This window comes from Gymnodraco acuticeps, unplaced genomic scaffold (assembly GCF_902827175.1).
Source record: "Gymnodraco acuticeps unplaced genomic scaffold, fGymAcu1.1, whole genome shotgun sequence".
Lineage (NCBI taxonomy): Eukaryota > Metazoa > Chordata > Actinopteri > Perciformes > Bathydraconidae > Gymnodraco > Gymnodraco acuticeps.
The window spans coordinates 275,635-289,092 of record NW_022990667.1 but is presented as its reverse complement, the minus strand read 5'-3'; the positions used below and the strand labels follow the sequence as shown (position 1 = coordinate 289,092).

The 13,458-nt window shown below is 43.2% G+C and overlaps 1 protein-coding gene across 3 annotated transcripts in view; it reads right to left on the bottom strand.

Annotated features, from left to right (window-relative positions):
- flt1 (fms related receptor tyrosine kinase 1) overlaps positions 1 to 13,458 on the bottom strand; it is a 34,901-nt gene that overhangs the window by 16,236 nt on the left and 5,207 nt on the right. The window contains exons 4-11 of one of the 3 annotated variants that reach the window (XM_034229654.1): positions 12,956 to 13,080; positions 10,246 to 10,411; positions 8,879 to 9,015; positions 8,313 to 8,484; positions 8,045 to 8,162; positions 6,837 to 7,006; positions 6,596 to 6,743; positions 834 to 957 (exon numbers count right to left, since the gene is read on the bottom strand). In XM_034229654.1, the coding sequence (XP_034085545.1) occupies positions 834 to 957; positions 6,596 to 6,743; positions 6,837 to 7,006; positions 8,045 to 8,162; positions 8,313 to 8,484; positions 8,879 to 9,015; positions 10,246 to 10,411; positions 12,956 to 13,080 (1,160 nt within the window). Of the gene's footprint in view, positions 1 to 833; positions 958 to 2,336; positions 4,228 to 5,542; positions 5,707 to 6,595; positions 6,744 to 6,836; positions 7,007 to 8,044; positions 8,163 to 8,312; positions 8,485 to 8,878; positions 9,016 to 10,245; positions 10,412 to 12,955; positions 13,081 to 13,458 lie in introns of those variants that run through there. The other 2 variants (XM_034229657.1, XM_034229655.1) reach the window with 2 other exon arrangements.

Here is a 13,458-nt window from a genome sequence, read left to right as displayed (position 1 = left end):
AAAAACATGTCTATGAAGTGTTTTGGTCAAAATACCAAACAGATCATGCATTCTAGCCAAATACCCCTCTATTTCAGCCTGTTACTAAAGTGCTGATTCTGGGTCAGTAGCTTCAAACATTCACACTTCAACATAAGGAATGTTATGAGTTAAGATTAAGCAATAAGGTTGAGGGAATATGATACAACCTTGAGAACAACATACTGTGGTCACTACCGAAACACTGGATGTTTTGTAAAAAATTAAGTATATTGAGTCATCAACTAAAATGATATGATACTGATTGGTTTAATGTATGTTCAATTTCAACAATCATCCACTCTGGAATCAATATGATCAGTATTATGCATTTTACAAAGAAAGTTTGCATTATGATTTTTATGAATTGTATAAATTGAACTTTGAAATTTGATTAAAAATGCACTTTTATTAATTTAACTGTGAAAACCCTCAAGAAATATTTGTTAAAATACTATTTAGAGAAGGGAAGGTAAAACAATCTTAACGGGTTATAATACTTTTTTACTACAGTGTATGTACTATGTTTCGGTAGTGACCATTTTTGGAGGAAGAACATTCCAATACAGTCTGAAAATACGATATAAAAATGTACGGTTCTTTTACTAGATATGTGTAATTTAGATATGGTACAAAATATATATGGACAAAGTTTTGGGAAAAAAAAGTACAACATTTCAAAACATTTCCAACCTGACTTTGGTCCAATTCGGTAGAATGGCCCACGTATTGAATTTGAATAGTTTTTCTCAATGGAAACCTAACTTGCTCTACTTGAGTAAATCATAACGTGTGTGTGTCAGTGCTTCACCCACCTTGTTTTTCCCCTGAAGCACTTCCTGTCTGTGTGTAACACTCAGGATGTGGTTGCTTGTGGACGTGGCGGGGACCCTCTCTATTACTGGACTCCACAGTGAGGAGGACGTGGGACACACACACCTTGAAGAGGGAAGAGGAAGAGGAGGAGAGTGACAGAGACTCAGCTGTGTTGACACAAGTCATTTTATGTCTCCTCCAGGTGTGTGTGGGATTTTCTCAGCTGCGCTCGGCAGGAGGAATACCCGGACATCAGGGGGACGCCTTGGTCATCGCTGCGTGATGTTATCTCATTCACAAAGTCATCATCAACATTTTTATCAATAGCATCACATCCTGTGACGCTGTCCTGCAGGCTGACAATAGTGGATCTTTGGAGAGCTATGTAATGCTGGATTGTTCATCTGTGGAGGATGCAGAGGTGGTATTGTAATCCGGAGGATCAACTTCCTTCCATTCTTAACAAATCATCCCACATTTCCAGGACAAGAGTTCCTGTCCCTCTCATTGACTCTCACAAGTCTAAATCCATAGATTACACAGAGGGCTGTGGGAACTTATGGAGGCGGCTCTCTGGTTTATCAATGCTACCTACGATGTAAAACTCAGTCGAGGGAAAGGAGTAGCCTGTATCTCATCTCATTACTTCTCTACATGTAAAGCTGCACCAAATATCTAATATGAAGATAAATGTAATGTTATAAAAATGTAGCAAGTACCATCAACAACAAGGAGCAAGAACATGTGCTTAATGGAAGTACATTTGAATGTGCATCACAATTATCATTCGTTGAAAATGCACTTTGGTTATCATATTATATAAATTAAAAAGTCAACTTCATTTATTCATTCCTATTCACAGTTTTAATAATGTGTTGTATGGACATCTAGAGCTCTGAAATGATCATTTTTGAATATTTGTCATTATAGTTTTTACTATTTATTAATATTTAGATTATTTTAAATGTATGGATATATCATTTTTTGTTAAGATAGAACAGCGTGATCATTTTGCAGAACCCAAAGTGTTTTCAATTACTTCAATAAGTCAAGTCAAAGCAGTCCAATACCCAAATATAGTCAATATATGGTAATCATTTATCAACAAAGATTGATTAATTTAGATAAATGTGTGACGGTAGATTAGAGAGAATGCATTTAGTGTCATTCTAAAAATGCAATCTAAAAAAGAAAAATCCCACAATAAATGTTGCTTCATATTCATGATCTGAAGTATAAAACACTTGATGGTAAGATGCATTATAAAGAGGGGAGGTATGTTGTGTGGCGGGGCAAAAATAGGGCTTACAGGTTCTGCCAGACTGCATTGTTGTTCTGCCACAAAACAAATCCACCCACTGGCAGCATAACGTGCATGTTGCTTCATTATTTAGACACTATCCATCTTGCTTAATGTAAACTGTGTTCATTGATGCTGTGTTTATGAAGTGTCAGTACCCCTCTCTGTCTGAGCTCAGCTCCTCCCTGCTGTTCCTCTCTGATTGCTCTTCCTCTTGGCATCTCGAGATGACCCACCCTGTGCATGACACCACAGACCTGCACACACACATGCTGCTCAAACACACACACGCCCACCACACAGGCTGACACCCCCACGCTTCCCAGGAAAAGCGTTCTCACTCAAAGCTGCACTCACACACACAAATATCATTAGTTAGATGGATGTGCGGACATAAACGTGGTTAGAAACAGAAACACAAATGGATACACAGTCATACCAGACACATTCTCACAGTGTGTGCCTGCGGACAGGGTGAGCATGAATAGGTTGTGTATCAGTGGGGGTCATCTCCTGCCTTTACTTCCTGTCTCGTTTTTTACTGCCTGAAATACATTTTACCTCCGTCTCTGTCCGTTCCTGTCTCAACCCCAGAATAACCACAGCGCATTGTAAACCAATCCACAAATATAAGCAAAGTTTAATGCAAAAACACAAACAACTGATATAACACTTCAATACAGATTCATACAAAGTTGGCAAATATTGTCATTCGTCATATGTAAGTTAGTTGTATAAAATTATTAAATATTAGATTCATATATTACTCATAGAACATCTTTATACAAGGAATGAATCACATTGGGAGACACCCGTAAATGGGACACACTCGCACACACACTCGCACATACAGACACACACACAATTGGACTTTACTAAACCTGATGGCACTCATACATTTCAATTAACTTTCAATACAAAGACAACATGGCTGTTACACTGACATCATTTGACAAACAAGACATTTTGACATGGGACGACAGGATGATATTAGGACAGAGGGCGGTCATAGTGTCCGGTCTCAGAGACTTCCTACATGGTAGGTGTCTGCGGACCGTCAGTCTTTTATAGAGAACTGTAGGCATCCCATAGTGAACAACACAAAGCTTGTGCTCTCTCCTGTTTTGCCCGTCCAAGGTGAGCACATTTGACCTTCTACCAGTGGCTTAAAATCGGAACAGAAACTCACAGCTTTTGTGGATGTCAGGATCAGATCGGGGCTTGGGACAGGCACGGTTCATGCACCCATTATAGTACCACTCTAGGACACAAAAAACAAGCGAAGCAGCTCCAGAAATGTGGCTGGTGGATGAATGGAATTGCACTTCTTCTGGCTCAAAATGTCTGGGAATTGTACAAAAGCATAAAACTACATGATGGCCGGGTGTGAGGGGGAGATATGGGATAATGAAGTAAATAAATAAATAAGCAGGTGTCCTTATATCTTTAGTGATGTGGCTTATGTTCCTCTGTTTCTGTGACTCCTGGTCCTCACTGCTCAGCAGTGTTTCAAGTCACTTTCCTCACTTTCTACCAGTTCAGCACAGCATCATCACATGGATCTCTGGTACTGTCACTGAGGGGGTCTGGCTGATGAGAGTGTGGAGGGGGAGGTGGAGGTGGAGGTGGAGGTGGAGGGGATGGGGCTCCAGGGGGGGAGGCGATGGGGAGTTGTTCTTGATGCCTGGTTGGGGTGTAGGGCAGAGTTGGTGAGGGAAGGGGTTTGGAGAGGTATGTGTGGGGGGCAGAAGAGTTGGGGGAAGGGGTGTGTGTGTGGGGGTCTCTCAAGAATAGATCAAGCTCTTGAGGAAGCGGACTGTGCCACGTTTGAAGACGAAGGGACAATCACGCTGCTGGGAAGCGTCTCGCGTCGGAGAGGAAGCCAAACAACGAGAGGAAAAGCGCTCTGATTTTCGCACAGGAAGCCCAGTGCGCCTCCTGCCAGGGCCAGATAAGACTGCTGCGGTTCCCAGGGCCAGACCCAGGAGGTGGGCCCAGGATCCAGGCGCGAGGCCCCCCATCAGCCTGGCCCAGCCTGGTCCACTGTCCCTGGGCCTCCTCCAGCGCAGCGTCAGGCTCGTGGTGCAGCCGGGCTGCAAAGAACAAGCGCCTAGTGAGGATCCAGCTAACTAAAGAAACACACTCAATGCAGACACTGAAGCAGAACCAGAACAGAGCTCCACAAAGGACCCAACATCAGCCGGTGAAGAGGCCAAATGCAATCTGCAGAAACATCACTGTGCAATATACTTTAGTTCCTTTACGGTAATAAGCTCATGCTTTGGAGAAATATTATTCTTTTGCAGCGTTTTGTTGCATACATTTTTGTTGCATGTATGTTTTGGCCACATTATATGTGTTAATTAGAATCTGAAAATAATTCAACACTTGATTGTTGATCGTAAAATAATTAGTTTTTAGGCAGACGTTCGTTAGGTGCAGATTGCATGTGACTCTCCTCATGATGACACATTAGATCAGATCTGTTCTCATGTACACTGTAATACAATAATGTGGTACAACAGGAGCAACATTTCAATAATCCTTTATACCTGGAATTCTGGATTTTCTGAATATGCTACAGGTAACTTAGGCTGACACTTAAATATAAAGATAAAGACCTTACATCGCTCCTACTTAGGTTAAATCTACCTATAAATATAAGATCATTAAAACTACATTTGGGATTTTGGCAGAAACGGACGGATGAAAGGGTCAAGTACACGGATGATATCAGCGTGTCTCAGAGGAGGAATCGAGTCAGGGCGGCTGCTGTGGCACTCTCAGGTAATACTTAACCTTTCTGACTCAGTCATAAGCAACACAATAAGTGTCTGACCTCCAAGAGCAGCTCAATCAAAGCCTCTGCCAGGCGCCTGCTCGACACTCGTGTGTGGTGACTAAATGACTCCTCGGCATCGCTGGGCTGGGCCATTTCTCATGAGAACTTTATATATAGTGTGTGTGTCAGATATAAGAAAAGGCATCACAGGATGCAGTGTGCAATCACAATAATAAACAGGCCTCTTACCCTGCGCCCTGGACAGGAAATTCATTAAATCATAGCGTTTGATTTGGGAAACCAACAAATCGTGACTGGGAGCACGGAACTGGCTTCTATTGAAGTGTGTTTTTTTTCTCTATCCTTTCAAGTCTGAGATACACTGTGTACTGTGTCTGTGAATGTATCTCTCTCTCTCACACACACACACACACACACACACACACACACACACACACACACACACACACACACACACACACACACACACACACACACACACACACACACACACACACACACACACACACACACACACACACACACACACACCACACACACACACACACACACACACACACACACACACACACACACACACACACACACACACACACGAAAAAGGAAACATGGACAGGAGGGGAATAAACATATAGGGACAGAGTTGCAAAAGCAAGCAAACATATAACACAGACATGATGAGACACACACACATATATATGTGGGCGCATAAAAATAAACACACACACATTTTCACACATTCCCGCACATGAAAGGCCCCCAAAGGCATCTGTTCTGGTTACAAGAAGGAAACGCTGTCTGAACACATGCTGAAATAGACAAAACATGTCTCGTTTTTCTGAATCATACACACACACACACACACACACACACACACACCAAACCCTAAATAACATAAAACAAACAAGGCAGCTTTGTGTGTGTTCGTAACATTATGGCAAGGGTATTTATAGCTTTTTGCAAAATACACAAAGCTTGAACTGGTGTCCAAATCTATTCGATCTATTGACTTGAACAACTTCGCTCTTTCATTGAATTATCATTAGGTCACATGTTATTTTCTCTTGGTTGGTTTGAATATGTTAATACTATTTAATAGTGCAGCTAACAGTTTCTTCATCTAATTCAATGTCTAGTACATTTACACAAGTATATATTTGAGGTACTTGTACTTTCCCTGTATATTTTTAGTTTATGTTACTTTATACTACATTTTAGAAGCCAATATTGTACTTTTAACTCCACTACATTTATCTGACAGCTTTTGTTACTTTTTAGGTTTAGATTATTAGCTAACACAAAATCCAAATCAATTATTAAATAAACTTTGACATATATTTATAGGTTCAGATTTCCAGCAGCAGCATATAGTTCTACATTTACCAGTGTCATATTAGTAACCAATAACTCAATATATATATGATTTTGAAATGGGCCATTACGCATAAGGAGTTCTTTTACTTTTGGTACTTTAAGTATATTTTGATGCCGATACTTTTGTACTTTTACTGAAGTAAGATTTTGAATGGAGGACTTTGACTTTGAAGTGCTTTTAAAATGTAGTATCGCTACTTTTACTTAAGTAACAAATCTATAAGTACTTCTTCCACCCCTGAATATTTTAAATGTGTACTGCATCTACCCTCTGGGCTACTTACAGGCCTTTTGACGGGCAGGGGTGCCAGAGCCACTGGATGTGTGGAGGCGGGACTCCGTGAGACGTGCAGTGGAGCGCTGTTCTGCTCCCTCTGGGCACCGAGCCGGGGTCCTGCAACGATACCGCCTTCTCCCCTATCTGAGGACTCACTGCCAGACAAGAAGCACAATCAAACATTTAGAAAACGACATGAATTATAAGAAAAAAGTTGTGTTCAGTGGGTGAATACTCAAATTTCTCACCGTTGACCACAAGTGTGAGGGTGAGATTTTGGTAGAGTCCATGTTCCAGGATTCGTACCAGGACAGTGTATTTCCCAGCATCCTCCTCTGCCACGTCCCGGATCACCAGAGCAGTCCCGTCCATGTGGTATCTGGAGCATTGCTCCGCTGCCACCATGCCATCCTTCAACCTTTCAGAAAAGAAAGACCACTGAGCAAAGTTTCAGGGAAAATCTTTCGGAGTTACTCCAGAATATGACTATCAATGCTTAAAGAGGCCCATTATGTTTGGGGGTTTCCCTTTCCTGTAGTGTTGTATAGGTTTTTGTGCATGTCAATGGTCTGCAAAGGCTAGAATCCCTGTGTTCCCACCAGAGGAAGTTTGTCTCCCACACTCCCCCCCTGCCTGAAACGCCCCCTTTAAATAACATCTATGAGACACTAATGGCGCATTTCCACTGCAGGGCCTCGCACGGCTTAGTACGGTATAGTTAGGCTTTGTTAAGCCAGGCTGACTTTATGCTGCGTTTCCATTACAGTTTAGGAACTGGGGTAGTAACTATAGTAACGCAGTGTAGGCGGAGCCGTGACGTTATCTTCAATGCGAAACACAAAACCAACATCAGCCGTTAGCCCTCAGAGCTCACAGCTCCTCATATCTGTTCAGAAACTAGACAAAAGTTAAACAAGTACAAACCACAGACTGTCTGTGTCATGGCGAATACAGTCGCTGGTTTATTTATGTCTGTAGGCCGTTGTTGTGAGTGTGGACGGTCGGAGCATATATAGGCCTAACGTTAGCTTAGCCGATCTCCATTCATAAAACACGCATTTTAAAGGGTTTTTCGCCTGCCGTCTGTCTGCAGACTTGTCAAAGCATTAATTCATGGTTTTTACTAACCGGTATCAGTATGTTGTTACTTCGGCATCATTTTGAAACGTGTATTACAATTAAATCAAATATGTTCATCTTGTTGTAGTTGTAGCCCCCTTGCCAGCGATTCTCTCACTAGTTTAGCATACTCAGCCAGCCCGGTTGTTGGCCCGGAAAGAACCTCGATTTTGGAGAGCCAGAAAACTGAAAAAGTACCCGCTAGCCGGAACTACGCCGAGTGGAAACGCAACCAAAAACGGCTTAAACTGCGCCATAGAAAGGGAGGCAAAAAAAACAAATGCCAAACCAAACAAGGCAGTTTGGTCTGATTTCAGGAATGAAGGAGTTTTCTCACCAGATGACTTGAGGTTCAGGGAACGCTCGCAGTTTGGGAGAGATTCTGTAAGATTTCTGTCCTGCCTGTACTGTTATCATAGCTCCATGTCTGGGCTTCAGGCGGATAAACGGACGGTCTAAAAAAGAAGAGAGACACATGCACATCTTTGGGTCAGTTGATCACAGAATGAAACTCTCAACAGCTTTGAAATATAATAAAGTACTCTCTGCATATGTCTGCTGTTGAATCATCAGACTGTAAGGCAGTTTCAGAGGAAGACGCTCACCAAAGACCGTGACATTGACTCTCTGCTCTTTGGTTTTCTCCCCGCTGGTCACGCGGCAGGTGTACAGGCCTCGGTCGGAGCGCTGCAGCTTCGGGATGGTCAGAATATTGTAGAACAACATGTGCGTTCTGTGTTTCAGGAGCCGTTTGGAGGTGGAGCCGGTGTTATTGATCTGAAGGTGGAGAGGGAGGAAAACCTGTGTGTGATTGGACTTTTCATTTGAATTTTTTTTAATTTAACTTTTGATTCAAGGATTCCCATTGGTGCAAAGTATAATCACAAATTATTTAGTTTGGTTCACTCTGTGACCCTTGTTGTGAGTCACCCATTCACACTTCCCACACATTTCCTGTAAGTTTCTACAATGTGACACCACCTGTCAATGTAAACATAAAGTCACAAATAATAAACCCCTGATGGCATAGACTTTGCAGAACTACATTTATATCAACTTTAAATGGTTGATAACATACTTGAGTAAGAGCTGCATGTTAACAGAGTTATCCCCGCCTAGCCAGTCTCTTTTAAAGGTAAATTGTCTCCTCAGACTTGAATGCAGCTCTGACCTTTCCGGGGTAGTCCCAGGTGATGTTCACTCTGGTGTTCAACTCCCCGGTGGCGGTGCAGTTCAACACCAGCCTCTCCCCCTTCAGAGCCTCCACAGGTCCACTGCTGTTCAGGTACACGTCCATGATGTTACTCACTGTGACAAGAGAGACAAAAATGCAGGACTTAAAGATCACCTATTATGCAAAATCCTCTTTTGTACGTCTTTTCTACATCAGCATGTGTCCCCTCTGTGTAAAGAGATTCTGAAAGTTTCAGGAAAAAAGATTCTCTCACTTTCTGTCCTGATCGATTTCTATAAAAACCTGTCTGAAAATGAGCTGATCAGATTTTGGCCACTTTATGATGTCATAACGATTTTTTGGCTCGTGTAACCATTAGCCAATCAGCAACCAAGGTAACCCCCCCCCCCCCCCACCTTATCACCTGAATCTCCTCCTAGAGCACCAATAGGCGCTTTCACACCGGATTACTTTTCCCTTTTAGTTCCGATAGTTCCTGGGATTTTGCGTTCACACCAAAAAGAGAACTTGGTAGTACTTTCCTGGGGAGAAACAAGTTCCAATTTCTGATTGGCTGGGCGAATTGCAAACCACGCCCCTTAAAACTCTGAAAAGTTTTGTGAAGCCGCCATTGTATTTGCTGGCATTAGCATTATTAGCATTAGCACAGCGCACCAACAAAGAGAGACTAACTTATGGCAACACAAAGAAAACATGGGAGTGGTGGAGATGAGGAGGTGTCGGCGTTCTGGCGATTTACTCGGAAGGCTTCAGTAGAAGCTGCTGGGACTCCCAGCAGCTTCTACTGAAGCCTTCCGAGTAAATACAGAAGCCAGTCCCCAACTCCGGGGACTTCGGGCGGCAGTATACACCGTGAAGTTGTTTGCGGCCTGCCAGTAAACCCAAAGCAGAAGAAGAAGAAGTGACGTCAGCGGCTTCATTTGCGTAATCTTCCCTCAGGGAACTTATTCCGGTGTGAATGCCATCGGCTCTCCTCTTTAGTTCCATGGGGGAACTAAGTGCTGGGAACTAAGTGCGGCAAAGTACTTTGTGTGAAAGCGGCTGTTGTGTTCTTTTTAATAAAATCTCTCTCAGAGGGGCGTGGGGAGGGGCTCCTTATTTTCATCTAAAGTAACAGACAGAGAATCAGCCCTTTTGAAACAGGGCTGAAACAGAGGGGATTATGGGTAATGCTGCAATGATCTGTTTGGTGTTTGGAGCCAAACACTTCAGAGACAGGTTTTGTATATATCTGAGAGCTATAATATATTGATGAAAAACAGTCTAATAGGGGACCTTCAATTATATGTTTGAGACACACATATGAGTTTGAATCCAAAATGAATCCATGCACTGCTCCTCACCTGGTCTGTATATGAAGTATTTACGGGACACGTGTGTGACACCCTCAGTGACGGTCTGGCAGTAGAAGAGGCCGATGTAGTAGAAGGTGGGGGTTCGGATGGTGAAGCCTTTCTTGCTGTTCCATAAAATGACCCTGTGGTCTGGACTCAAGCTGAGGTTTGGGTACTGTAAGGGGAGAAGACAACAACTATCAAATATTGCTCCATGACACAAACATGACTGCAGGAATCACACACTTTTAAAAATCATATACACATAGGATAACACAGCGTCACATTTATAGAGCCTCCCAGGTTTTATAACACTTGGCTGCCCTGACATGGACACTTGTGTAACCTTGTTGTTTTCTTGGAGGCAGCCTCAAGGAAATGTTTACTAGAGTTTCTGTGACACGGTGGAAGCCTCCCACCCACTCTCAAGGGAACAGGTAGAGCCCACCACCATCACACCCATTTCCCCCCCTGCAGACCCACAGTGTGAACAGGCTGATGTCCCCCCTCCCAGAGTGAGCAGACGCCACTTCGCTCCTCCTCAGAAACTCACTGTCTGAGCGCCCTTAGTGCCCCCTCTTGCCCCCATCCTCTAAACCTACATGTAGGAGTGTGCAAAGGTGGAGGGGGAGAAACCAGAGGAACAGCGAAGGTCAGAGTGAGAAATGTGACTCTCATGGCATCCTGTTACTACAGGATATAGACATTTTGACTGGAACCCCAGGCTGACCTCCAGAGTCACTTTCACAGCCAGAGAGCAGACCCTCCTGGGTATTGTTCCCGCTGAGAAGGGTCATATTAGAGATCCAGGCCGAGTGCAAAATCCCTCCAGGAAAAAAACACTCCAGAGATGTGACAGCACCGGGTGAGAGGAGGGAGATGAAGGAAGAGGAGGGAGATGAAGGAAGAGGAGGAGGGCTATTTTTAGAGTTATTACCTTTGAGGTTCCAGGCTTTTGTTTGGAGACAGGATAAAAACACATGTGAGTGTTGAAGCATCAGATTCATGTCAAACATGGGCCGGTTTGTTCTGATGATAATTCTGCACTTCCTGGATCGCAAATCATGAGTTCATCTCTCTTTTTAGCAGCTTTCCTTTTCTTCTGTAGCAGTCCATCAACCTGCTTTATTCTGAAATATCTAAACAACTATTGGATGGACTGTTCAGACTCTCCTGTTCCCCAGAGGATCATCCTTTTATTTTTTCCCACCACTATGACATTTCGTCTCAACTATTGGCCGGTTTGACCTTAAGCTTATATCAGACATTCATATTGAGGTAGAGATGTTTGGAAGACATTTATCGGGCAGAGAGGATCCAACACAAAATATTTTAAGACATTTTTTAAAATGTTGATCCAAACTACTGGCCTAAAGTCATGAAATATCTGCCGCTGCTGCATTTATTTGACTATTTTGTTTTAATCTCTCTATTCAAATCTATCAATTCCTCTATTAAAGGTGGGGTAGGTCATTTTGGAGAAACCAGCTCGAGTGCGCTAGAATTTGAAAATACACAACCGGAAGAAATCTGCTACTTCTTTACAGAGCCCCTCCTCCAACACACACGAACGCGCACATGACCAATGAGGGCACGAGATAAGTTTGTGCACAGAGGCTGACGGGCAGGTAGGCCATCCAGTTACTTTAGCCGGGCCGGCTCAGGTCAGATGTTTGGAAGACTTTTATCGGGCAGAGAGGATCTAACAAAAAATATTTTAAGACATTTTTTAGATGTTGATCCAAACTACTGGCCTAAAGTCATGAAATATCTGCCGCTGCTGCATTTATTTGACTATTTTGCTTTAATCTCTCTATTCAAATCTATCAATTCCTCTATTAACTGTTGGTTTCTCCCATAATACACTCTCTCTTTGTATTGTTTCTCTTTTGTTTTGTGCATGCTATAAGTGTCTTTTCCAAGTACTCTATTAGTTATCCCACAATAATCTCGTGACGCACAATGACTAATATTAATCGGTTTTCATGATTAAAGAACATTAACTGTACTTTGATCTCTCGGGGGCCAACAGTAGCTGCCTCTGCTTCCTGCTCTGGGTGAACCAGCTGTTTAAAGCATCAGGCGGGGGAAGTTGGCAGCCAGGACTCGTACTACAAGAGGTGGAGGGTGAGGTGTGAGGAAGTGGTGCTGGCCCGGGGCCAAAGGGGCACTCCAGACGCCATGTCCTGTCTCCACAGGTAGAAACGGTGCCAACAGGACTCTGTGGGCGCCGCTCCATCGGAAAAAGACAGTAAATGAAGCGGCATATTGGACCAGTGGGTATATTCAGATTTAAGTATATATATATGGTTTTCTTACATTCACAGTCATATAACATCCATACAGCAACATACAAAAACACTCCAAATGCTGCTCTTTGCACTTCTGTTCCCTCCTCTCACTCAGCACTTAAGCAGCAACACTCACAACCATATCCGCACACACTTTCACACATATCCGCATACATACACAAACAAGCGGACACACACACCACCGCGCAAAGGCTGCCAAGATAAGAACAATGTGGCGAATGATCTGGAGAGGGGGGAAACAACGGGACGGTGCATTATGTGCATACGTGAGCCCTGATCCACAAAACTGGGAAGTGATGATGTGCGGAGAATGTGAGCGGGGTGGAAGTGTGGAGGAACACTCATGCATGTAGATGTGCTGATGCAAAATACATCCCAATGATTTGGTTCATTGTCGTTGCACTGACCTTGACCAGCGTGGTGGTGATGTTGGGGTGTGTGACCCTGCAGGGGATGTCCAGCGGCTGCTTGTCCTTCATGTACAACACATCTGGGCTCATATCAGGGTGGTCCACAAATGGCTGCTGGCTGTCTGAAACCCAAACACTGCGGTCATGGACACATAATGTACAGATGATAAGCACGTCAAATAAATGTCTTGCACTCCTTATTCCTCATGTGATCTATCATTTAGGCTATACAACCGCAGGTACAGTAAAAAGGGTCAGTTGATGACATAAATAATGCCTGTTGCAGCTTCTCAGAGCTTGACCTTTTTACAAATGTCTTCTTTTGTACTACCAAAAAATACAATTTGAAAATCAGCCAATCCTGACAAGCTATAACAATAAATAAATACTAGGAATCTTGCAAAACTTGTTATGCAGGAACGGATGCCGTTTCGGGAAAGAGATGCTGCTTTTGTATTTTCTTAAGGATGTGAGCAACAAATATCCCTCAACATCGACCC